Source organism: Phalaenopsis equestris, unplaced genomic scaffold (assembly GCF_001263595.1).
Source record: "Phalaenopsis equestris unplaced genomic scaffold, ASM126359v1 Scaffold000251, whole genome shotgun sequence".
In the NCBI taxonomy this organism is placed as follows: Eukaryota; Viridiplantae; Streptophyta; class Magnoliopsida; order Asparagales; family Orchidaceae; genus Phalaenopsis; species Phalaenopsis equestris.
In genome coordinates, this window is record NW_018164693.1 from 2,591,122 (window position 1) to 2,617,589 (window position 26,468).

General features: G+C 33.9%; 3 protein-coding genes across 7 annotated transcripts in view; 1 reads left to right on the forward strand and 2 right to left on the reverse strand.

Annotated features, from left to right (window-relative positions):
- The window catches only part of LOC110024233 (methyl-CpG-binding domain-containing protein 11-like), a 52,725-nt gene extending 41,910 nt beyond the window's left edge, over positions 1 to 10,815 (forward strand). Inside the window, exons 2-5 of one of the 3 annotated variants that reach the window (XM_020724081.1) lie at positions 9,043 to 9,193; positions 9,324 to 9,985; positions 10,055 to 10,159; positions 10,229 to 10,815. In XM_020724081.1, coding sequence (XP_020579740.1) covers positions 9,043 to 9,193; positions 9,324 to 9,985; positions 10,055 to 10,159; positions 10,229 to 10,612 — 1,302 coding nt within the window. In that variant the 3' untranslated portion in view covers positions 10,613 to 10,815. Of the gene's footprint in view, positions 1 to 9,042; positions 9,194 to 9,323; positions 9,986 to 10,054 lie in introns of all 3 variants that reach the window. The other 2 variants (XM_020724080.1, XM_020724082.1) reach the window with 2 other exon arrangements.
- Positions 10,816 to 11,086: 271 nt separating this feature from the next.
- Positions 11,087 to 12,498, reverse strand: LOC110024261 (uncharacterized protein At5g39865). The gene has a single exon (XM_020724128.1). The coding sequence runs from the start codon at positions 12,257 to 12,259 to the stop codon at positions 11,288 to 11,290; it is 972 nt and encodes a 323-aa protein (XP_020579787.1). The 5' UTR covers positions 12,260 to 12,498; the 3' UTR covers positions 11,087 to 11,287.
- Positions 12,499 to 20,286: 7,788 nt separating this feature from the next.
- LOC110024238 (myb-related protein 306-like) lies at positions 20,287 to 22,226 on the reverse strand. Of its 3 annotated transcripts, none has more exons than XM_020724089.1 (4): positions 21,940 to 22,226; positions 21,730 to 21,859; positions 20,823 to 21,650; positions 20,287 to 20,756 (listed from the first exon to the last, which is right to left on the reverse strand). In XM_020724089.1, exons 1-3 carry the CDS (start codon positions 22,070 to 22,072, stop codon positions 20,852 to 20,854), a joined length of 1,062 nt encoding a protein of 353 aa, XP_020579748.1. In that variant the 5' UTR covers positions 22,073 to 22,226; the 3' UTR covers positions 20,287 to 20,756; positions 20,823 to 20,851. The 3 variants fall into 3 exon arrangements, with proteins under 3 accessions (XP_020579748.1, XP_020579747.1, XP_020579749.1); XM_020724090.1 differs by having other exon boundaries at positions 20,288 to 20,756; positions 20,839 to 21,650; XM_020724088.1 differs by having other exon boundaries at positions 20,287 to 21,650.
- Between the last annotated feature and the right edge of the window lie 4,242 nt (positions 22,227 to 26,468).

Here is a 26,468-nt window from a genome sequence, read left to right on the forward strand (position 1 = left end):
TATATATATATATATATATATTCTAGTAAAATTACTTCATCTTCAAAATCTACTTTTTCTGAGTTCATCTCTTCGTCTCTTTCTTGAATGACAATATCAATGGAAGCTAGCTGAGATTAATTAGCCTTAAAATTCAATGAACCTTCTCTTATCTTTTTACTAAGTTCATCTCTTCATCACTTCCAATTATTTTTCCTTTTGCCTTTTCAATTTGTTTCCAAGTTTATTCTTCATCACCAAAATATTCCTTGTCGGTTCTTCATCACCAAAATCTTCCAAATCACTCTATTCCACCCACAACTTTTGTCAATAAAATTTTAATTGATTAGATAATAATATCTTTCAAATAAATTTTTTTGTTTCTATCGGTCAATATAATTTAAATTGATTAGATCAATAATATCTTTCAAATTGAATATTTTTTTTTTTCAAAATTTGATTATAATTGATAAACACTATATAATTTACATGCTTTGGATCCAAGCAATTTTTGTACTTAGTTCGAATTTGTTGTGAAGATGTCAAATTGAAATTTACAAAATATGTGAATTGTTTACATTCTCAATGACACTCATTATTCTCATTACAAGGAGGACTGCATGTCAAGACCTAAAATCTTGCCAATTTTTCTTAGAGTTTGATGCATCATTTTTCTCCAACTACTACAATGTTTAAATTGCATCATCACATTCAAGAATTAAAAATTATATCTATTCAAGATTTTAAAAAAAAATTAAATTAATAAGCTTATCTAGAGATTTCTCTGGATTAGAAATAGAAAATTTTTTGCAAATGGTTCATCATTTTTTATCCATGTTTTCTTATTTTATATTTATCCTTGTAAATAAACTCTTGGTTATGATATTAGTTGGTTTGATTCAATAGTTGACAAAGTTGATATCTTCATTTTTATCTTTGATATGAAAGGCGTGCTCTTACATTTTTCATTTTTTCTATATGCATGATTTATTGCATTTTTCGTTTTGTCATTTGCATCATAAATTTAACTCATAGATATTGTAGTGCCACCATCTATTAACTTTTAAAGCATAGTTCATACCATTTTAAAATATAATCTTGAGAATTATTTCATCAGCTTTCTTTCCTTTATAATAAAATCTAAATTCATACTCGTTTAATTTTCAAATAAACATATACCTTAAATTTAATTTTTGTTGACGTATACTTACAAGAACAATTATAGGAAGTAACAAAAAAGTGTTGCCTGGCCTCATCATTTTCGCACCTGACTATTTTCTCATCATATTAAGAATAAGCCTATTATTATACAGAAAAATTGATAGCTCTTAGTCTTTTTAAATAGTAAGTTTATTTGATTACTTTTCCCAATATTCTCCATTGCTAGATCAATACGATAATACGATAGGATATGATGTCAATGTATGTACCTCCTCTTATCCCTTTCCATAATGCATGGACATTTGAATATCTTATTCTTTAAGAGTTTCAATCATCCTCTCATTATGTTCCATAATTTTTTTTTTTCTTTTGGTTTTTCCATTTCATCTTTACAAGTAACTATTTTTTCTTTCATTTGAAAAACCCTTCTTGCATCTAGTCAAATTATTCCTCTCGGGTATTTCAAAAGGACCATAGGATGATGCTTTCTCAAGATAGACATTTTTTGTGTTTTCTCCACAATAAAGTATATTTGGCAGAAAATATTTGACTAAGATCTTAACTTTATATACTTTCAATTCAAATCCTTCCTCCTTTCCCTTGGTAAAATTGTCCACACTTAGATTTTCTTTAAATATGTGCCACTATCCAAGTTAAAAGATAGTGCGATGCACTACAAATTATATAAAATTTATAGAAGAATAACGTGAATTTTTTAAAGTTTAAATAGTCACACTCACTCTAAACTTCATGTATTTAATATTTATCCCGTTAAAAAACATATTTTTCATCATGTGGATACAATTAATTTGAATTCTTTTAAAAAATAGCATTATTTATAAGTTGATGTTAAAGAACAATTTTGTTTGCATTTATAGGAATGGTGGAAATGAGTAGATTTTTTGTTTATAAATCATCTCATAGATTCTAATTAATTTAGCAAAAATCATGGATGAGTTAACTCATTTTATTTATTTTCAAAAAATATAGCAATGTATCTCTGGTACATAAATTATTTTGTTGTTGTTGGTAGGTAGAATGTTGAGTGAAATTTCAAATGCAATGCATGCTTTCGATCTAACACATTGTGTTGTCGCTGTTTGTTGTAAAGATGAATGTCATTGATTGAGACAAAAATGGAGACTAGGGCTATCACTAACTTAGAGGAAGGCAAGCACCCTTAAGACGACCGCTTTTTGCGATGTTGCTTCATTGCAATTGATTGCTCTAATTTTTCCTTTATGTTTTATTTTACTTGATAAATGGATGTTTCAATCGTTGAGCTTGACCCAAAAATAGCTCATGAGTGCTTTCATCTTTGATGGTGCACAGTGCCCATTCCACCAACTTGCCATACTTGAAATGAACCTGAAGCTTAACCCAATCGCATTGCACTTCAAAAATTGGTTTTAAAAGAATTGGTTCCTTTCTTAGTTTAAAGGCTTGGTTGACCACATCAGTGGACTTGGGTATAGTTTCTAAAGTGTTTGCCTAAAGTTTTTCATTTCTTCCGAAAATTGCGCAAGAAATAGTGTTTCTACTTATTGTAAAGTTTTTCATTTTGATAATGCCTTGAAATATGTTCAATCTATTTTTTGGTATTATATACTTCACAAAATGTTGTGCTTGAACATAAACACTAGCATCTCCATGATGTTCTAGTATTATAATATTGTACAAAAACGTTTTTTGGGAGGAACTATTATAACTTATTGCTACTTAATCCACCATGCCTCCCCTACATGTTTGAATGGGACTGTATCATGTTTTTTTTTTTTTTTTTTTTTCTTTTTAAACGTTGTTTTTCCATGGCTTTTTAGGCTTTTGGTTTTGCTTTTTTCGGACCCTCATCATTCTGGATGCAAACTTCCTTCTTAGGCTTTTTAAATTGTTTCTAATAGTTATTCCCAAACCTAGGAAGATCATTATTGTATTCAATCTTCTCCATTGCAGAACTTTCTTTCAGTATTCCACTTTCACATCTTCCTCCAATGCCAACTCTTGCTCTACTTAAAATGTGTACTTCTCTGCTGTAACAACCTCTATTTTATACACGTTCAATATTTCTGTCCTATACGATTGAGCATATACCTACAAGTTGTCATACCCATCTCTTAATTGCTCTTTGAATGGATGTGTACAACTATATAATCACTGCTAGATATAGTCTTTTACCTCACTTGATCATTGTTTTTCCTCATTTCATAGCTTTTCCTTTTCTCTCTCGACCATTTATATTTAAACTAGAAAAATGCAATGGATATTGAACTTGGGACTCTCCATAGCCATAAATGGGATCTGTTTTCACCACCTGTTGATGTTAAGCTTATTTCTTGTCTGCGAGCTTTCATGACTAAATTTCATTCAGATAATTTTAGTGACTGCTACAAAGTTTATGGATGGATTATTTTGAGACTTTTTTTATATTTGCTCTGCTAAATTCTATGTGTGTCCTCTTTGTCACTTCTTATGAAGATCGTTTCACTTCATATATAGCTGTAAGCGATATCTTTCTCCATGATGGAAGTTTTGAAGCTACAACTTTTGGATGTGTTGCACAAGGGGAGAACAAGTTTATACGCTTAAGAAAGCTATATCTATGAGTTGAAATGAAGTTCTTATGCCTTATTTAATTTGCATACAATAACATGATCTCTTCTTCCTCTACACATCTTATGGTTCAATAATTCTTGTGATATGTTGATGGCATTCTTTTTATTGAATGATATTTTTGACATTGAAGGAATGAAGCGTACTTTCAAAAGATTTTTGTGATTAAAAATTTACCGTGATTAAATTATTTTATTGGTATTGATTCTACATACAAGTAATATGACATTACCTATTTGAGAAAATTAGGCCTTTTGTATGCAATATGACTAACTTTTTTCATGAACACTTCATAAAATTACAATGATGAAGAAAATTTTAAAGATAATCTTTGTTTAGGCCCCTTGGTTGATAAGCTTCTCTTTGATTGCAAAAATTAGAGAAAAAACATTTGATGTTGTCTCATGAATTTTATGGCATGTTGAGAAATCTATAGCTAGTGTATGAGAAACACTATCACTTATAAATGGAAGCTTACCTACATGTTGCGTATTTTGGATCTATTGAAGATCAAAAGCTCGCTTCTAGATATTATGCCTTTCTAGTAGTAAATTTTAGTTAATTAAGAATGAACAACAGATTTTTTTTTTTGTTGTTGAATCTAGCGATGAAGCTAAATACAAAATAATGCCACATGTCTTATGAAATGATTGGATTGAAAGATGTTGAAGAATTTAGGTCTTATGAATTTTATGGCATGTTGAGAAATCTATAGCTAGTGTATGAGAAACACTATCACTTATAAATGGAAGCTTACCTACATGGTGAGTATTTTGGATCTATTGAAGATCAAAAGCTCGCTTCTAGATATTATGCCTTTCTAGTAGTAAATTTTAGTTAATTAAGAATGAACAACAGATTTTTTTTTTTTTTGTTGAATCTAGCGATGAAGCTAAATACAAAATAATGCCACATGTCTTATGAAATGATTGGATTGAAAGATGTTGAAGAATTTAGGTTTCTTGTCACTAGATTTTTGAAGTGTGATAATGATGTGTCAATCCATATTGCAAGCATTCTTATTTTTTATAAAAGAGCTGAGCATATTGTCATTGCATTAGAAATGTCATTTTATCAAAGAAGATCATCACTTCTTGTGTTTGGTAAAGAATAATGGATTACTATCTTTGTAGAGGCTTTGAGATCGCTTTGATTCTCAAATCTGTCGCAAGCTGAATTTTCATTATAATGTGCTTCAACTTGAGCGAAAGTGATATTGTAATGATGATATGTTGTTATTAATTCAATTAGTATTATTTAATAGATTATCATAATTAGATTATACCCTGTATTATTTTTCCTATTCTATTGTTTATATATCTCTATACACATAAACACCAATTTTATTGACAATAGACACAAATCCTTAATAATCTCAACATATATTATCATTTGATATGAATGAAATGGGGTTCTTAGTTTTGCATTAAAAGTGATTAATCTTTGCCTAAATAAAAATTTTGGAATATTAGAATTTTTATCTTTCTTATGATTCTTTTTGCATCTATCATAGGTTTATATTATTGAACCCTATAATCCTAATACATCTTACATTGCCTTTAAATATATCTTAGCAATGCTTTATGAGGTTAATATTTGGTATGGTATGGCTATTGTTTGTGCGATTTGAGATTGGATGTGTTCAATAGAATATAGAAGATGCACCAAAAAAATAGATAGAATTATCGTGAAATGATTGGGAAGGGGAAGGTAGATCAAAGGTTTTAACTTTTAAGACTAGAAACAATTCGAAAGTGTGTAAAATGTGGTAAACTAGAATGACGGGAATGATGATTATTAAGCTAACTGAAATTGTTTGAGGGCTAATGATAATAATGAACTTTTTGCGAACCCCTTAATTCCTTTTGATAACTTTCTGACATCTGACATTGTTCTTGGAACACTTGGCCATCGTTATAAATCTTCAAGTATTTTTCATAAACTATTTTTGATTAACTATAATAAAATGGATTCTGTTCTCACATAGCATTGACCATTAAGATGTCATTATCAGCAAATTGGAATGATCTGCTGCTACAAATGGAATCCCGTCTCTTAAATACATGTCAATATTGTTATTTTTGTACGTCCTTGAACATGGTAATGTCTATGAAGTTGTTTTCATGTTTCAGTGGTATTATTATGTTATTATTATTTTTGTTTGTTCGGCTGTTTTTTTTGCCCTATGCGGAAAGCTTCTTTCATGTTTATCTGGTGTTATTATTTTTTGTTGGGCTTTCTGAGTGGGCTTGGCCTGCAAAGAAGAATTTGAAGAGATCAGTAAGGAAAATATGAATGTGGGAGAAAATAAATGGAGCTAGCAGGATATAAATAAACCAACGTGGGTATTAATGTTTAAGAGACAAATTTTGATTTTAAAAATTTTTATGAGATCTATCGGTGTTTGTATTTATTAAAATTTTAACGCTATTAAGTGAATTTTTTTCAAATATTTTTTCAAGTTAATTTTAATGAGAATTTAACTTAATATGATGAAATATGGACCAATAAAGCAGAAAATACAAAAGATATTAAATGCAAAAGATAAAGAGATCTATCAATTTTGGTCAGTTTGTTTTATTATTAATATCTTAGTTAAAGAGAAGGCATTAATAAAAGGCAAATGTGATTTTAAGAATTTATTAAAAAATAGTTCTTTAAAAAAAGTACTGTTCAAGATTATAATGAAAATAATTTAAGTTTATTGTAGATTGCTTAAAAAGTGAAGGGTTGCGTTTGGTAGTAGACAGTCAATGTAAAACTTGTCGAAAAAATCATGACATGAATCGTTTTCGCTTAGATTGAAAGGAAAATTTTATAAGATGATGAGATTTGCAATGCTTTATGGTGTCAAATGTTGGCCTTTAAAAGAGAAGCCTGAGTTAAGTGTTGCCTAGATGAGAATCATTAGGTGGATGAGTGGCTCTACACTTAGAGACAAAATGCGAAATAAATATATCTGTGATAAGGTTGGTGTAGCTCCAGTGACAGACAAAATTAGGGAGAGTCGTTTTAGATGATTTGATCACATTAAACGTCGACCATCTGATGATCCGATTAGGAAGATGTTTTAAATTCGATTTATGTTACGAAAGGCAAAGGTAAACTTAGGAAGGCTTGAGCTTATTTTATAAAAAAATGATCTTAATTTATTTGAACTAAATGAAAATATGACACTAAATAGGACACAATGGAGAAAAAAGATTCATGTTGCCGACCCCACGTCGTGGGATTAATGTTTTGTTGTTGTTGTTGTGGTTGTTGTTGTTGTAGATTGATTAAAAATAATAAAGTGGAGCAACGTTTGAAGATGTATAAAGATAAGATTTCATGTTAAATGACATATCTATTGAAATTTTAATATCTTATGTCATAATTATTACTTTGAGTTAACTTAATTTTAATAATTTTTAAAATTTATTATAATTATTTTATTGGTTCTTTCATCAATACTAAATTAATTTATCCTAAACCTTGTGTTCTGATACCACTTTTGTCATGACCTGGGCTGAAGCTTGGAATTAACCAAGACGGGTACAAACGATCAGACTGTTTGAAATAAACTTTCTATATTTGCTTACTGTTTAATAGATGAAAGAGTCACTAAACAATTTAAATTAAAACGAGAAATTAAAATTACCTCGTTGATGGTTGTCTCTGTTTTCTAGAAATATTTTCTCTTCTATCATTCATCTTTTAATTATTTAAAATTTACATTAAAAGTTAGTTAAAATAATTGTGAATTAAACAATTCAATAAATACTCATACTTCTAAACTAAAGTAATACAAGGAAAAAAAAGTATTCATGTCAGTTAAGTTTTTTTATAAATCAATATAACTATTTGATATGTTATTCGTAGGGAACTTTATCATTATCATATCAATATTGTTTCATATCTATACAACTGTTACAGGAGACTCCGTATAAAAATTTGTGTCAATTAAAACATATCAATATCAATCTTCTTTTCCATTTACGTGCATGATTACATTAATGTTCTTCCAATAGTACCATCAATGAATGTTCCATTATAGTCAGTCATATACATACAAACAGTCAACATAAATATATATGTTCATCACAGGCTACCATGTTATATAAAACATACACTAAAATGATGAATAAATAGCTACAACATTTGTAATGATATGCCCAATAAGAAAAGAATAGTTCAATAAAAATAAAACATCTATAAATATCATCAACTCCATACATATTTGAGAAGAAATAAATTATTTCCATAGTTTAAAAGTACAAATACTCACCTCGAGTTAGCTGACGAGTTTACGAGCCACGTTTAAATAAACTCAAACTCTAGCTCATTTATTATAAAAACTTGAGTTTTAGTTTGTGGCTCGATAAACTCAACTCGCTACACAAGTCGAGTTCAAGCTGGCTCAACTCATTTACACATCTGAATACAACAAAAAAAAGAATGGGACTTCAGGGGCATGCAGGATGTATGATAAATAGTAAAAAAATTGCTTGTATTAGATGATGGATAAAATTAATGGAATAGGAAAAAAGAAGTCGAAGCAAGCTGTAATATGGATAATTTAAAAAAAAATGCCGAGAGTAGGTTCCCATTGAACACTCAAAATAATCAAATAGAAAATGAGGTCATAAACAAACCCAAATGATGGGATGATGCTATTGATGAAGACAATACATTAAATATGTAGTCATTATTAGGGGGAATTCGGAAAGATGGTGTAACTATTGAGAGAGAGAAAGGGAGAGATAGAGGTAGGCGCTAGGGATAGCAAAAGATGATTGCGAGAGCAGATTGAAAAAGAGTGGTGGCATTTGAGCATTGAATTCCTCAAGCTCATGGATAATCATGGAGGTTCCCTATCTCAGGTTTGATTTTGAGTTTGGAATCATCTTTTGAAATTTAATAAGATTCTTTTTTTGCTCATTGGGTTTGTACAAACATGTTCACCTACAATGCACAACAAAGATTGTAGTATTCACCATTACGACAATAATGTTAAATTAAAGTATTAAAGGATTCGAACAATAAGAGATTTGTCAAAGGTAGCATGATTAGAATGATGATTAATAAAGGTGTCTCAAATTAATTGGGATGAACTAATTGATATGATGATGACACCCTTCCAAAATGCCTTTATATGAGATTATGTGGCTCTTGAGCTGGGATATCTGTTACATGCAACAGAAAAATGAAAGTGACACTGTTAATAATACTTAATTTATCAAATTACTTTATGGTTGCTCATGTGTTGCATGTTCATTTTATTTTAAAAAAAATGTAATTTTCTTTATGCAGTTTACTCCAAAACAAGGGGGCACTCCTAAAAGAAATGAGATAGTCTTCATATCACCAACAGGTGAAGAAATTAAGAATAGGCGGCAGCTGGATCAGTATTTGAGGTCTCATACCGGAGGCCCGCCCTCTTCAGAATTTGATTGGGGAACTGGTAGTCTCACACTTGTTCGTTTATGCATTGACATTCACCGGATGTACCTACAAAAGCACTGATTTTTTTCCTTTTTAGGTTGATTAGGTTATGCGATCTTAATTTGCTTGCATTGGTGGGTTTCTCACAGGTGATACTCCAAGACGATCGGCAAGACTTAGTGAAAAGGTGAAGACACCAGAAACAGAGAAGACGAAGCAGGCTAGCAGCTCAGGCTCACATAAGGGGGTAAAAAGAAAGAAAAATACTGAAGATGGTGGGCACAAAGTAGAGGGAGAGGGATCGGGCTCGCATAAGGGTAGAAAAAGAAACAAAAGTACTGAAGATGATGGACACAAAGCTGAGGAAGAAGTTCCCAAAGATGTGGATATGGAAGAGTCGAAAGATGCTGAAGAAGAAGCTTCCAATGAAGGAATTCATTCCTTAGTTGAGGACTTGGCTGACAAAACGAAGGAGAGTGCTGAAGGGAATGCGGAGAAGCCTGTAAAAGGTCAGGGTGCCATTGAGCATGAGTTAGCTGACAAAGCAAAGGAAAATGATGCGGAGAAAGTGGAGCAGGATGTGAAACAGTCTGAGGGAAAAGGGACAAAACTTGAGCCAGGAAATGAAGCCAAGGAAAATCAAAATGCTACTGAAATTTCTCAGCCAGCATCTGATTCTGAAAAAAATGCTTTAATTGAGAAGGAAGGTGATGAGAAAGATGCAGTAATTTTGTCCAATGATGGTGGGAAAAAGGATGAAAAAGTAAATGTTACCCCCAAGGACAACCCTGAGCCAGGGAAAGAAGTTCAGGTAAGTCTAAATAATAGTGAAATTTCTCCTGCAGCTTCTGATTCTAAGACAATTGCTTTATTTGACAAGGTTGATGAGGAAAATGTAGCAATCTTGTCCAATAATGGTGGAAATAAGGATGAAAAAGTAAATGTCGCCCCCAAGGACAACCTCGAGCCAGAGAAAGAAGTTCAGGTAAATCTAAATAATGCTGAATTTTCTCCAGCAGCTTCTGATTCGAAGACGGTTGCTTTAATTGAGAAGGTCGATGAGGTTTCTGCTGCCGAAAAGGGTGAAGCTTCGGTCCATACTAAAGATACAGAAATCTTGCCCGACAGTGATGGAAAGGTTGAAGAAGTACATACTGCCTCGAAGGACAATTTGGAACCAGGGAAAAAAGAAAAACTGAAGGATACTGAAGTTTCTCCACCAGTTTTTGATTCTGAAAATGTTTCCTTGACCGTGAAGGATGGTGAGGTTTCTGCTGCAGAAAAGGATGAATCTTCAGCCTTCATGAAAGGCACAGAAAACTTGTCAGAGAATGGTGGTAAGAAAGATGGAGTGAATGCCGCCGCTCCAGAGGACAACTCCCTCCATAACTATGATGATGGTAAGGCACAGTTTGAATCTTTTCCAGCCAATCGGTAAAACCCAAATTAATAGTTTCATGTTTATATGCTACATCTCTTGTGTAAGCTTTTATTGTAGGCATGAATAGCTTAAATGTTTAGTCCTATCCTGTATCAGGTAATCTTCTCATCAGTCTTTATTCACATTCTGCTACTCGTCACTGTTATCTGTAATATGGTATTTTGGTATCTGGCACCCGTAGAAAGTAACATATGTGCTCATCAAATCTTCACGTTTGTAGCTGGCTCTAACAGTATATGGAAATCACCATGAAGCTTAGTTTAGAATAGGGACATTTGCATACATGGAACACAATTCTTATGCATTTACTACATATCTCACACCTAAACTTTTATATTATACGCAGCACTCAAATCTTTCAATATCATATAAAAAATAATATTATTTTCACTTTTTAAATATATCTTTTCATGCATAAGTTTAAAACACCAAAGTTTTATGCGTATGTAAATATAAAATTTAGGTGGGAGATGTTGTCTTATTATTATTATTATTATCATACCTAAGCTTGTATTAGTGCAAAGTCAGAGCTAGAGTTAGCAAAAGTCGCTCGGACCTTATCGTTACAAATGTAAGTTCCATAAATTATCTCCACATCCATTTATATTTTAACAAATAACAAATGAAATAAACAATCAACCCTCCCCAATCTTTGACACCAGCCCCAATCACTCAACAGCAACAAATGTGACAAACAATCAAACCATTTTCATTGCACAAACTACAATTCCTCCAAGCTCCGCCTCCCTCATCATACATCTTTCGACCGCCATCGCACCACTCGCATACCAAGAACTTTATTCCGCCGCACCTCCAGCATGGTAGTCCGCCGCTCTGGTCCCTCGGCATCTCTTGCAGGACTGGCATCAGTTTTCCTTGCTCATGCAGCCCCAGCACTTCCTCAGCCCCTCCGATGTCTCTCCCGTCAACAAATAACCTTGGCGGGATTGCCCCAAAGCCCAGCAGTCTTCTCAACTCCTCCTTGAACTCTCTGTGCATCGCCACATCCCTTTCATAGAACAACACCTTGGAGCTCTCCAACAGGAACCTGATAGCACTACAGCCCTCGAATGTCTTTCTTACTCCTCGAAGAGATGTCGAATAAAGAATCACAGCTCCAGAGCCTCCGGGTGGGCATTTTTCCTCAAATTCATTCAATACATAACGGATTTTCGGGATCTTTAATGGAGGCTCTACCTCTTCTTTCTTTTCTTGTTCTTCTTTTTCGAATTGCTTCAATAGTTCAAAGATTCTTAAGTAGTCCTTCGCCGCCTGCTCGAAGGCAGCGAGGAGGTTGGGGTCAAATAGGGTTGGAGAATTGAGATCAGGGCGGCGGTAAGGGTGGAATTTGTGATTGTGCTCGTCATCATTCTGCTTCCTCCATGGTAGCGGACTCCTCATTGTTGTTGATGCAGGTTTGATGTTTTCTTTATCCTCCACATCGTCAAGATCTCTCATCAACTCAGCTGCATCGATGATCTGAGGCTGATCTTCCCTGCAATCTAGCAGACGGGAGCTGGGCAGAGGAGTAGAATTGAAGAAGAAGCCATCGGAGGCCTTGAGTTGGAGAATGCGGCCCTGTTTCAGCTGCATTTGAGGGACGGATCTGAGCTTATTCAAGATTCCTCCCTTCATTGTCTTCATCTCTTAGGGTTTTATTTTCTCTGCCAGAGAAGAAGGATATATTGATTTGTTCAAGATGACAGATATGGGATGAAAATGGTGACGTTTGATGGAGCTGAGGGGTTGCTGTGCAGCTAACCTCTCTTAACCGGCCCCACCTTTCTTTTGTTTCGTTCCTGGCTTCGAGAGGATCCGCAGTGGCAACGGCTATAAAGCTGGAGAATTTTTGAATTTAAAACAGTTTAGGAAGAGGCAACGGCACAACGGTCATTATTCATTTATGCTCAGTATGTTGAGCCATTTAGGTTTCTATATTAATTTGGAGTGAGGTTATATTCTATACCAATTTAAATCTATTTTTAGAATATCACTATTAAAGTATATATTTTATTAGAAAATGTATTAAATGTTTTTAAACATAATTCTGTTATTTTATATTTTCTCAACTAATAATATTAAACTGTTGGGCATTTGATTTAGCAAATGCATATGAAAAGATCGTTATATATAGAACATAGTGTCAATACTAATATAGTATGATAAATACATATGATTAATTATAATGTTTCATTGGAATTTTCATAAAATTTAATGTAGTTTTTTAATTATAAATTGTCAAAATAAAATTCAAGATCATGCAATCATGTATTTTAGTGATCTTATAATTAAATTAAATTTTTAATGACAGAACTTGATGACAATATAAGTGATTTAGTCAAGTATAATCATGCATTTGAAGCATATATTTTACTTTTTTTTTAAAAAAAATTAGTATTAATCCCAATTAAGAAGTCATTCACCTTCTTTTTTCATATCAATATATATCTATAAATGTTATACATGCTCCTTCATGTAAATTAGTTATTTTTAAAAATTAATAATAGTAATAAATTGTATAGATATAAAACATTTGAGTATTATAAATATAAATTTAAAATCTATGTTATATTCTCTATCTAGAAAATCAGATGTGAACTGGCTGGTGGTTTGGTTCGGGCTGATATAAAAACTGCCCCCACATCGAACCGATTTGAACCGGCTTGGGAACCGGCAAAAACCTTCCTGTTTTACTCCTAAACCGGAAATGGTATTTTCTTACATTTATACCATCATTTTTTTTTTGTAATTTACATATTTAACGCTTGAAATCTATTTTTTTATATTTATACCACCCAAATCACTCATATCACATGAAAAATATTACTATTACAAAGAAATTGAATTTACATACGTGTCAAAAAATTATATTTATTGACAAATTTCACACCTAATTTTTTTTCTTACATTATTTATGTTTTATTAGGTGATGCGGTTGGGCCCCCGTTAAACCTCGATTCAACCTTTGAACCACGAACAACCCCTACAATCAGTTTGATCTGATTTTTAATAACTTGACTATATTAATAAAATAAGATATCAAAAACTATAAAACATACCATAAAAGTTAATTACTGGTAAACTGGAGAAAATATTATACCCAGATATTGTACGTCCGTCAGTCAACCACCGGTAATCACATCACCTTAACTCATGGAAAGAGCTTACCGTTTTGTTAATTTTTCCAACGCACAAATCGCAAAGCAGATCTAATGGATGAGAAAAACCTTTAATCCCAAGTGGTGATTTCTTAAACATGAACCGTTCATTGGGAATGAAGCATCCAACGGCCGAGAATCTCTGAACGCCGCGGAGATTGGGGAGATTCTAGACCGTTCCACGAGCGCAGGACGCTGAATACTGCATCGCTCTCCTCGCACTACTCCTCCACTTTATCTCTCTATAAATAGGAGATGCATCTTTCTCTTTTTCGCGGTTGCTGCTTGTACTGTTTTTCCTGATTTGATCGAATATCAGGCGAGGAGGAAATTAGGGTTTTCATCTGTTCGAAATCGAGTTGCGGAGAGGAGGAGAATGTTTGGAAGGGCGCCGAAGAAGAGCGATAACACGAGGTACTATGAGATCCTCGGTGTGTCGAAGAACGCATCGCAGGTGGACCTGAAGAAGGCCTATCGCAGGGCAGCCATAAAAAATCATCCTGATAAGGGGGGCGATCCGGAGAAGGTAAATAGTTACGATCGGCTAAATCGTTGTTTTTTTTTTTTTTCTTACGATGGGAATTGGATTTTGGACGTGTTGGGTATGTGTATGGGTGCGTTTCTGGCTTGGATGCTGTTTCGTCCTTCGATATTGCGCTGTTGTTTAAAAATGTTGATGGATTCTTCTGCCTGTGTTTATTGGATTGGTGCGGAGGATGTTTTTTTTTATTATTATTAGAATCGGTAGGGAATTTTATTTATTTTTGGGTTCGGATGTGATAATGGCAGGGTTATGTTTGTCCGTGGGTTGATTTTAGGAGGTGAGGAAGTTGTTTGCTCAGGCTTAGTAACCAGATCGGAGAGTGGATTTTGTTTGGTTGGAAAGGTTAGACGTCTACCGTGGGGAAATAACGTGAGCGACGTTGCTTTTTATTGCTATAATGTTTATCTAATATGTGCTGGGAACGATCTTATTACTATAATTGTTTTGGACAGATCATTAAGGAAAATGTGTGAATCAATGGTTATATGGGTCGGAGATTTGCTATAGGATTTGTGCGAAGTAGAATCCAAAATATTATATGTGGATAATGCACGTTAGGATATATCACCATAATACAATTGTATTGTGGTGACTACCGCCACAATATCACCATATCTGCACCTTTGCTATGTGGCGTTTCCTGATAGTTTATGTTAAAGCCTTAATTTTATTGTTGTCCAACCCATGTTTGACTTTTTTGACAGATACCTCATTAAAGGAATTATAATATTTGATTCTTCTGTTGTGAATAGGACACTGTTGGAGCTTTTTTTTTTCTTTAATAGGAAACAGCGTTTCTTGTTTTGGCAAATTCAATGATTTTCCTGATTAAAATTTGACAACCGTTAGTTTTATTCCTGGCTGAACAGTTTGATTGTTTACCCTGTTCGTCATGTTGTTGGATCTTCTATTGCTTATCAGATCATTGACTTAGATTTCAAATTTAAGGAGCATACATGAAGGGCTCTGTGCTTATTATTTTTGCTGTTTGACGCTTTCTTGATATTACTTTAATGGATGGATGTCGGAAAAATCTATAAATGTTCTTATTTAAATGTTGTCATGAATCTATCCAATATTTTTTTCTTTTATGTGCAAGACTTCAATATCAATATAAATTCACATGAGAACTTTCATATATGGTTTTGTTCTAGATCTGATGTGGATTTAAAAACCATTTTAAAATTGGACCACATAAGTTTTGCTTAAACAAGAAAAATTCAATATTCAATTTGAATTTATTTGAGGAACTAGTCTTATGTTTGGTTTTATTGTCATTTATCAAAGCCATATCTAATTTAACATCTCATCCCACATCAATAGTGATTGGTGGATTCTAATATTTTTTATGAGTTTCTTAGAAGGAAAAAAAAAAAAACTATGGTTGATGGAGAACAAAAATTTATACAACACAACCTAATAATTAATTGGATAAAACTAAGTTTATGTTTGGTAGACTACTTTTAATAGATTTACCTAATTGTTTAATGTAAATCCAGCCAATTACGTCCATTGCAATATAAATGAATCATAAAAAATGATTGATAAAATTATAATAGCTAAAAATTCAATGTAAATAAGGATTATATCTCTAACAAAAAAATGATTCGTTCGTCTATTAATAAGTAACAGCCATATTTTTTGAGCGATTTAAATTTTTTATTTTAATTGATGTTCAACCATTGATGATGTATGAAGTTTTGCGTGAAGATCCTACCGCTAAAAATTTTAATTTAGTATTTGAAGCATATTAAGGAACCAACATACGACGTATTCTTTCCCAACTCAAGCACATATTAAGAGAGATGAGTTGGACCTAAATAGCCTCATTTACAACTCCAATATCTAGATATAATTTTAGCCTACCTAGTTTAACATAGATAATAATCGGTAGAAGGTTACAATTCTACTCTAAGATTCATCGAAGTAAAATAGAATTATTAGAAATTAATAGCTTAATAATTATAGATAATTTATGGTTTACCTAGTTGTGATTTCATACTAAAGAAAAATAGGTGTTTTAGAGCTTGAGAGTGAAAGGAATGCTTGGCTAGGAGGGATTTGGCGGCTACAAGGGGTTGTGAAGCCCTTGCCTCTATTGATCTTACATCATCTTGAGAGATGACTACATAAGGCATCAAGGAAAAACTCCTCTCGAATGCACAAGCATATCTCAAAACGGCTTTGGAGAATGTAAGGGCTCTAATATCTAATGTTGCATACGTTTATAGTTTCTCTGTGAGATTTTGATGTGGACCTTCGCTCAGAACTGCAAATGGGTCAATTGACCTAGACATTGTTTTCTTCCATTGTTGATTTGTGGGTTTTATCTTGAGGTAAATAAGGAGAAGAAAAAAACTTGTTTTTTGTGTTTATATTAAGAGTGGGGTGAGGTGTGGAAATTGTATACATGACTTAATATTCCATTATCGATATCATGTGCAATTGAAAATTGAAATCCCATTCTAAGATTTGGATTTTTGAAGACATCAATATCAGTGACAAACTACTTAACATTTCCTTTATATGGAATTAGTGCAATCTTCTTGGCATTTCCTTTAGATGGTCATCAGCTATAAATTCTTCTAGAATTTCTCAATTCAATGCTTTGGACACATGCAAGATATCCTTTTTAGTTTTATGGAATTGTAGATTTTGCGGGCTCCGAAAATTCGCGGCCACTTCTTGTAACATTTTTTCACATTTATTTTATTTTTTTGTCTTAAGAAATCTTTGGAGAGTCGAATATTCAGATGACAGATTGGACTGTAGATAAGACACCACCCAAAGATTTTGCTCTTATTTTACAAAAAAAATTTTGATCTGGGGTTCGAGATTTCCTATAGGCGCAAACTCCTATAATTAATTATCCTGCCCGATAACAGGAGAGCACTTTCGATTAAAGTTAGTTATTAAGAATTGAATATTCAGTATACAATAGCTATGAACTTGGGATTTAAATTGTAGAATTCATCACTTGAAGCTTAAAGGTGATGGTGGGGGAATGAAGACGAAATCTGATCAATATTTCATGATTCTGTCATTTTGGGTTGTCCTAATCCTTAATCTATTTAGTTAAAGGAGGTAGTCGATCCAACCTGACAGAAAGATTCTTGTCAGTAGCCATGGGTTGCGTCGTCTAAGAGATTTTTGTAGATTTAGAGTGGATGTTTTGTGCAAGGGGATAAATTTTAGCCAGACCTTAGATCATAGAAGGTTTTATGTTAATCAATTGTATCTTTATATTTCACAACCTAAAGAGTCAAAAGTTATCAGGGAATATACGAGCTGCGGTCGTAACCATAATATAATAACGTCATCGGCGGCAAAGATCTGGTCAGAAGGTTCTGATTGTAAGTGCTACTTTGTGGTGTCATTTGACGGCAGAACCTCGTGGATAGAGGATTCTAATCACGTTCTTACTGACATGCAATTACTTTGATTGTGAATATATTGATACATTTGATTTGATATTCGCTCTTCGTGAGTTGAAGTCAATTAAAAGTTTTTCACTCTCAACAAACTGTTATTGAATTAAGTGATAAAAAGTTGGCCCCCTCCAGTTGAAATATTGCATCAACTCAGTCATAATCAGGGTATTGAACAATTAAAGCCTTTATATTTAACGGAGGGACATTTAGTTTTGTTAGATTAAGTTTTTCAAAGTATGTCCTATCAACTCCTATCCTTTATGTTAGAGGATCGAACTAGGTGATTTGACCTTATTGTCATCTTTAGAATTTAAACATTTATCTCAAAAGTATTAGACTCGTCATCTCATGTCCTTGTGAGGAGAAGGATCAGACTAGTGAGGTGGGATTCACAATCATATCCTATAGATAGGGCAGCCCAATTAGCCAACGGAACATTCTCAAACATAATATTTGATCATTTAATATAATGGTTGGAGCAGATGTGTACCTTCATATTTCATATATTTGGATAACTTAAAGAAATTTGAAACTTTGAAGTCTTGTGCAACATTTAAATTATAGCTACAATTTGCAATTAGAAAAGAGATTTGAAATCATATATCAGATTCTTATCTATATGAATATCCTAACACATACAAAATTTTAGGGAGTACAAAATAAATCTCCAAATACTATCAAGTATTTCAGATCATCGCACTTGACTTGGAAGCTTCGACGAAGTTTGTATAGACTTTAAATGCTTTAGTCATTTTAAAGCTATGAGCTTTTATTTGAAAATTATCATATGTAATGTTACATCTTTAGGCTTTAAGTGGGACCGCCTTCTCTTCGCTAGTAGAAATGTTGCGAACTAGTGACGGAAGACGGTTAATTTCAAAAATTTTTAATAAAGCTCCATATTTGAATTATGTTTCACTCCTTTCAAGAACTTAAGATTGAACAATTCAATTTTGAATTGATTTCCAAGCTCTGGGAGTTTAAATATGAAAAGCTTAATCTTTTAAAATAATTTCAAATTTAAGAGCTCAAGTTTTAAAATCCAAATCTTAATATTTTAAACTTTAAAAATTTCTATACTTAATAGCCCACAATTTTAAAATTTTTAAAACCTTAAGAGCCTCAATATTTAATAGCCCAGATTTTAAAACACTTTTAAGCTTAATGGAACTATATTTTAAAAGAACAAGAATTTAAATATATATTTTTTAAAATACTAAGAGCCTACATTTCAAAGCTCAAATTTTTAAAATTTTAAAATTTCAAATGATTCACATTTCATTTTTATTTTTTAAGCCTAAAAATTTTAAAAAAATTCTTATTTACAAGTCCAAATTCACCCAAAAATCCATTAGCGCTGGAGGATGTCAACCTTCCCAGCTATCTTAAGGGACGAGCTGGTCAGTATCGCGAGACACTACGGCCGAGGAGCAAAACATGCAAACTTAACTTGCGATCTTAAAAGATGTAACCGGCCTTCAATATGTCAGACAAAAAAAAGTTAGCTCCTAAACTAATATTTCCAGAGTGATATTTTTTTTTTCCTGAGCAGTACTCAATTACCCATGGACAAGTGAATGCTTTCTCACAAGTGGGTATTTTAAAATTCCTATTTTTTTAAAAAAAAATTTCCAAACAAATCCGTATTTTTTCAGGAATGGTACTTAATTTCCCTATAAACAGGTACTCGTGCTTCATCAGTTGAATATTTTTAAAATTTTTCCTGCATTGCCCAAAAAATGTATCTTTCGGGCCCAACTGCATTGATGGCGGAGATAACAAAAAACATAAAATAAAATTAACCCAACAACATTCCATCATAGCTTTTCTTTCTTTTTTTTTTTATACAATGTACAAAATGAAATAAAACACAAATACTAAACATGTAAGTAAATAAACGAAGGAAATAAAACATTGTTTTTGCGCTCGGGTCAGTGTATTTGGGTGTCGAATTGGCAAAGATTTGGAAAATTTAATTCAGCATATGACTCAAATGTGAATTCTTTGGGTTAGCATATCAGAGCTTTCCTTCATTTGATTAACATGAGAAGTGAAGCAGATTAGGCAGAAGCTATGCTCGGGGTTGCATGAGAATAGGTTAGAGAAGAGATCAAGCGAAGAATTTGATTAACATGAGAAGAGTAGGCGGGGTACTATCTTTTGTGGCAGAGAGGAGCGGGCACTGAGAGATCGGGCCGCGATAGAGACAAAAAGGCTTTTGTCATGCGTGCATTTTGAACAAGGAATGAGAATGAGAGGATTTGGAAGGCCATGACAGTCGTGCGTATAATGAAGAAGATAAAATAATATGAATGAAGTAAGAGGATAGCGATTTACGTTGCACGGCTTTCGAATTGGAGGGGAAGAACCAAGCGGGGAGGATCGCAAGAGAGGAAAATGAATGAAGAGTAGGAACAAAAAGGAACTGAATGGGAGAAAACGTGTGAATGAATAAGCGAGGGATTTCTTTCGTGAATGAAGAGACAATTAATTAATTAATTAATTATAATTATAATTTTCTTTTTTTCACCTTTTTTTTTAATTTTTTTTTGACGGTCAACAAATATGCCCTCACTCATAACTCTACTCTATAACTACTGCACTTTCGGAAGAAAACCAAACGTACTAGTGGAAAAAATCTCCCTTTTTAAGTCATCCATTAGTTTCCAATTGTGTTGGGCTCTGCAAGAAAATGGCGAAAGTGACAAATAACTAAGTAGTCCGGTCAAATCTTCCCTCATTAATTATATGCAGTATTGCACGCATTGAATAAATAAATGTTCGGAAGAGAAAAGTTGCTGCCCAAGCTAATTAAATACATATCATAGCAGTAATATTACTGCAATTATTATTATCATGACTATCCGTAATAACACATCTGTATAATTCTTCACAGTTGAACGAGCTTCAGCAAAATCTCTTCTTTTCAAGATGAACTCGAAGCTGGCTATGATTCAAGTCAGCTAGCTGTCACACTGAACAATCTTCTTCAACGGAAATTACAGATACTGAAAAAAAAAAGTAGTCTTCAAGTAGAATCAAAATCATATAGTAATGATCTTGGTGAAGCATACCTTAGAACATAGTTACCATAGTTCAATTACTAGAACACAGCCGGCGGCGAATTTGAGGGAGATGAAGAATTGACCAAGTTCAGTATACTGCTCCAGTAGCTCTTGTTCTCCTCCCCTTCCCCCTCACCTCCTTCCACATCCACACAACTGCCACCTGCATTATCTGAATCATCACAACTTTCTGTTGAATTCTTCTTATTTGTGTTACCCATTGGCATTCCAGTATAATGAGCCTGAAATCCACCAGCGCAAGATCGACCAAGCCATGAATTCGCTTCTGCATCAGCAAAAGCTTCTGCTGTGTCCAGTAAGAAGCCTGACTTCTCTCCATTGCTGTCATTATTACTCCCCACGCCTTGTATTCTTAGTGGAAAAAAGTTCTCTGAGAAGCTAAGGGTGGAGGTTGGCGATTCAAGATCAATGCTTTGGCTTCCAGCTTGGCTATTATCTGCAGGGTTGGGCCACACACCATGCCAAGCTTGCAGCACGTCCAGTGAGGGAGATGCTACTGTAGTCATGGTGACAGGAGCTGGTGGTGAAGGTAGATGCTGCTGAGGGAAAGTAGGAGGAGGAGCACTGCTGCGGAGCTTGGACTCACGCACAAGGCGAGCCTCTGCCTCAAGGCGGGCGCTTTCCCACTGGGCCATGTGGTTGAGATTAGCAGTGCTCCGCGCGTGACCATCTGCAGCCGCAAGACCATCGCACTTGGATTTATGTGTCACTGGGTCGATCCCCAACTTTGCTAGCTGCTTCTTTAAGTGTGTGTTCCAGTAGTTCTTGATCTCATTGTCAGTTCTCTTGGGAAGGTGCGTTGCAATTGCAGACCACCTAAACAGAACAATCAGTAAATTTAAGAGCTGCAAATTTCATTTTTTATTTTTTGAAGATTATGCAGATGTGTGCTCACCTGTTACCAAGCAGAGCATGAAGCTGGATGATGGTTTGTTCCTCCTGCATACTAAACTTCCCCCTCTTGATATCTGGTCTGAGGTAGTTTGTCCACCTTAACCTGCAGCTCTTCCCACATCTTTGAAGGCCTGTTCAGTTTTAGCAGAATATGCAAAACATAAATCAGTGGTAGAAGAAAAAATTCACAGGAATTTTGAAATGGACTCACCAGCTTTGGCTGGCAATGCTCTCCAGCTTCCATGGCCATGCTCTTCAATGTAGGAAAGTAACTTTTGGTCCTCCTCTGACGTCCATGGCCCCTTCTTCAAGCCAATTTTCTCACAGCAGGGAGATCTGCCCATATTCTCTGTCTTCCAGAGTTTGTCACAGGTAAGGTAAGGAGATTCAATTCTTCTACGGGTCTCTTAGGAATGAATTCTCAAGCAAACGGGACTGAAGCTCTGCATAAGGGATAAGTTGGCCAATGGAGTGGGAGGAGGGGAAGGATAAATAGTGCAGAGTCGAGGGAAAAAAAAGCAGTCAGCAAAAATAAATGCAATGTGGACGTGTATAGTTAATTTTACAGAGCTATCCTAATGCATGCCTTTTCCTTTTTTCCTAAAAAACATTGCAGGGATTTTATATAAATGTCATTTTCTTTTTTTGAAGTACTGGAATACTTGGCGGCATATCCCAAGAATTACCTTCAACTGGACCTTTAGGTCCAAGCAACCGTCCATTCTGAAAAATTATTAATGATTATGAGCTAATTTCACATCAACATTACAAAATGTAATTCTGATGTGATGGCGGTGACGGATCAATTTGTTACTGGTAACAAGATCACTTTTTTAAGACTGTTATCGATAAGAGACATATGCCGGGCAATTGGCTGTTGACACGTCGTGTTGGGCTTCACTGCTGCAGAGAGTTGTGCATCCAGCTAGAGGTGGGTATTGAAGGCAGGCTTTTCTTTAGCAGTGTTTCCGGTAATCTTTGTTTTGTGCAGAATCATGCATTCGGCCCTCGGCTAAACCAATTTTGAACTAACAAGTTGGTTGTTCAGGTTCAATAAATGCAAGAAATTCATCAATTGGTTAGCTGCACATGGCACAACTCAGTGCGATAGATTCCCGTGGCTGAGCTTGTTAAACCAATCCATCTCTGATAACTTGTCTGAAGTAATTTAATTATAATATTTCAAGTGTGAGTAATAGTAATGTACGTGTGTGTGTCTCTGATAACTTGTCTGAAGTAATTTAATTATAATATTTCAAGTGTGAGTAATAGTAATGTACGTGTGTGTGTCTCTGATAACTTGTCTGAAGTAATTTAATTATAATATTTCAAGTGTGAGTAATAGTAATGTACGTGTGTGTGTCTCTGATAACTTGTCTGAAGTAATTTAATTATAATATTTCAAGTGTGAGTAATAGAGTCTCGACCATTTCTCATGCGTATAAAAATTTGAGTATCACACCCTACTCTCCGGGGGAATCGAACCCCAGACCAGAAGAAACTTACAACTGACAAGCAGATGCCCAACCAACTGATCTGAGTACGTGACGCATATATATATACATATATATATGTCGTAGAAAGTAGTTATATCATCTCAAGTTTATTCTTCCTTTCATCCGCTCGATTTCTGTGATTCCATTATGGACAAAGGATCTCATTCGGTGCTAAAACCCACAGACCAGGCTAAAGTGTTGGTTGTCCTTGGTATAAGACAACGTCCGCATGAAGATTAACATCTTTTGAGAAAATAGGTTGAATGCCTTTTTCCTTTGCTTTTATTCTAATAAATAATAATATGTACAATCTGTTTTAGGTAACCTAATAAATATACATACTCTAAATATATTCAGCTATAAGGAAAGTATATGTACAATTAACAAGAGAGGTAAATCACGAGAGATAAATTGAAAACAATTTAAATAAGGAAACTCCTAATTATAGGAAACTCCTCAATCAGCTGTCTGATTTATGATATTCTTAATTAATATCCCCCCTCAATTGATGTTGACTGAACAAAAATCATCAATTTGCCAATAATAAACTGATGACGCTGCCCAGAAAGAGCCTTAATAAATATATCAGTTGTTTGAAGACCTGAAGAGATATGAGGAAGATAAACAACACAATTATCATAAGCTTCTTAAATAGAATGACAGCCAACTTCAATGTGTTTCGTGTGCTCATGAAAGACAGGATTAACAGTAATCTTGGTAGCACTAGTATTAATTGCATAAAGAGAAGTAGATTCAAGTAGACTAAAAACAAGCTCAATCAGCAAACCCAGAAGCCAAATGATCTCAGAACAAGTAGAGGACATAGCACGATATTCAGACTTAGTAGAAGACTTAAACACTCGATCTTGTTTCTTACTCTTCCAAGAAATTAAAGAGTTACCGAGAAGCATACACTAACTAGTAATAGATCGATGTGTATCAAAACCAGCTCAATCAACATCATTATATGTTGTTAAGTGAATAGGAAATTTTGCAGAGAAGAACAAATCATGATAAAAGTACCTCTTAAATGCCTAACAATACGTTGAATTGCAATTAAATGAAAATATGTAGCAGCTTGCATAAATTGACTAACCTGTTGCACAACAAATGAGATATCAGGACGTGTAATAATTAGATAATTGAGACTCCCGTCAATACAGAGAGATGGATTAGATAGAAAGCCAACATTATTCCGTTGATATTTAACATTCACTTCCAAAGGAGCATCAACAGGACAACCCTCTTGGAGACCAGTCAAAGCAATGAGTACATTGGTATAGTTCTGTTGATAAAGAAAAACACAAGCGGGATACGAGTGAGCCTCCGGACCTAAGAAATAAGTTAAAGACCCCAAATCCTCCACATGAAAAGAACCCTAAAGAAGCTCTTATAACTGAGACATCAATTCAATATCAGATACGATGATAACAATATCAACAGACTAATAACAGAACAATTCTCTTCTCAGCCTTGTAAAGAAAAAATGAAGAATCATATTGACTTTGAATAAAAGAGAAACTAGGAAGAGTTTTGCGAAACTTTTCAAACCAGACTCGTGGAGCCTGTTTCAAACCATATAGAGAGTATTTGAGTTTACAAACATCATGTGAGGGTGTGGAAAACAAACCTAGAGGAGTCATATAGATATCTTCCTTGGGGTCCCCATGTAAAAATGCATTCTTAACATTCATCTGTCGTAAGCACCAGCATTTAGATGCAGTAATAGATAGAACAAGCCGAACAGTTGTCATTTTTGTCACAGGTGCAAAGGTCTTTTCATAATCAATCTCATATTTTTGTCGATTGTCACGAACTACCAATCTTGTCTTATATTTGTCAAGAGAACCATCAAATCGGAGCTTAAGAGAATAAACCAATTTACAACCAATGAGTTTAACACCTGCAGAACATTAAACAATATCTCAAGTGTAATTGTATTGAAGTGCCTGAAGTTCCTCTTGCATGATTTTTATCCAACAAGTCTGTTTAGCAACCTGAAAATAAGAGGCAGAAACTGTAGTATTAGTTAAAATTGCAGAATAGTCATATCTATTTGGAGGACGAATGTGCCGAGTTGATTGTCGAAGAATCATTGAAGCATTTTCAGGAGCAAAGTCGGGGAGGACTGGAGATGAAGAAGGCAGGCGTCGTTTGTAGACCAGCCCAGGCTTTAACCGTTTATTAAAAGAAAAATTATCAAAGTGAGGAAGTACAACAGTATCAGCTCTCTTGAAAGAGGGTGCTGAAAATAGTATTCATGTTCAAAAAAATCACATCCCGAAAGATATGCTAGCGATTATTAATTGAATTATAACACAACCTTTATGATTAGAGTTGTAACCATAAAAGCACATCGAACTGATTGGGCTGCCAACTTATGACGTTCATAAGCAGGTAAATGAACAAAACAAACACATAAAAAGTAAGTAGTATATAATATTTAGGATGTTTACCAAACATTCGATAGTAGAAGAATAAAACTTCAATTGTTGAGATGGTAAATGATGAATCAGATAAACTGCAGTAGATAAAACTTCAGTCCAAAACTTAGTTGGAACAGAATATTCTAACAGCAAAGTGCGCATCATATCCAACAGATGTCAATTTTTTCATTCTGCAACTCCATTTTGTTGAGTTGTATAAAGAGATGAACGTTGTGAAGTAATATCCTTGTTATGGAGAAATGCTTGAACCTCATAAGACATGTATTCACCACCATTGTAGACTGTAAGGGTTTAATACAGGTGGGGAACTGAGTTTCAATATATGTTACAAAGGTTAGAAACGCGGTAGACACTTCTTCTTTGGAATGTAAGAAATAGATCCATGTGAATCGACTGTAATCGTCAATAAATGTCACAAAAATATTTATACTGAGCTTGTGAAATAACATGTGTAATTCCCTGAACAACACTATGAATAATGTCAAAACATTTATTGACATGACTACCTAAAATAGGAAAAGACAATGTCTTACTTTTGCCTAGTTAACAAGAGGAATACTCAACTAATAAACTTTTATCAGTAAAACCAAAACATCACTTTACAACAAATGATTCAAAACAATATTATTTGGATGACCAAATCGTTTATGAAAGATGCAAGCCTTATTTTCAAAACTTGAAGCTAATGACAAAGTCTGAGGGACGGTAAATTGTATTGGAAATAACCTGCTCACTTTAAGCTCATTCACTGTCACCTTCCCCGACACCAGATCCTTCACAATACCACCAACACACAC

What these genes read in the sequence shown, in the direction of transcription:
- LOC110024261 (XM_020724128.1), bottom strand. Translation starts at nt 12,259, where the DNA reads ATGAAGACAATGAAGGGAGGAATCTTGAATAAGCTCAGATCCGTCCCT.
- LOC110024238 (XM_020724089.1), bottom strand. Translation starts at nt 22,072, where the DNA reads ATGGGCAGATCTCCCTGCTGTGAGAAAATTGGCTTGAAGAAGGGGCCA. An exon ending in AGCATTGCCAGCCAAAGCTG is followed by an intron (nt 21,860 to 21,939) that starts GTGAGTCCATTT and finishes AAAACTGAACAG; the next exon opens with GCCTTCAAAGATGTGGGAAG. An exon ending in CATGCTCTGCTTGGTAACAG is followed by an intron (nt 21,651 to 21,729) that starts GTGAGCACACAT and finishes TGTTCTGTTTAG; the next exon opens with GTGGTCTGCAATTGCAACGC.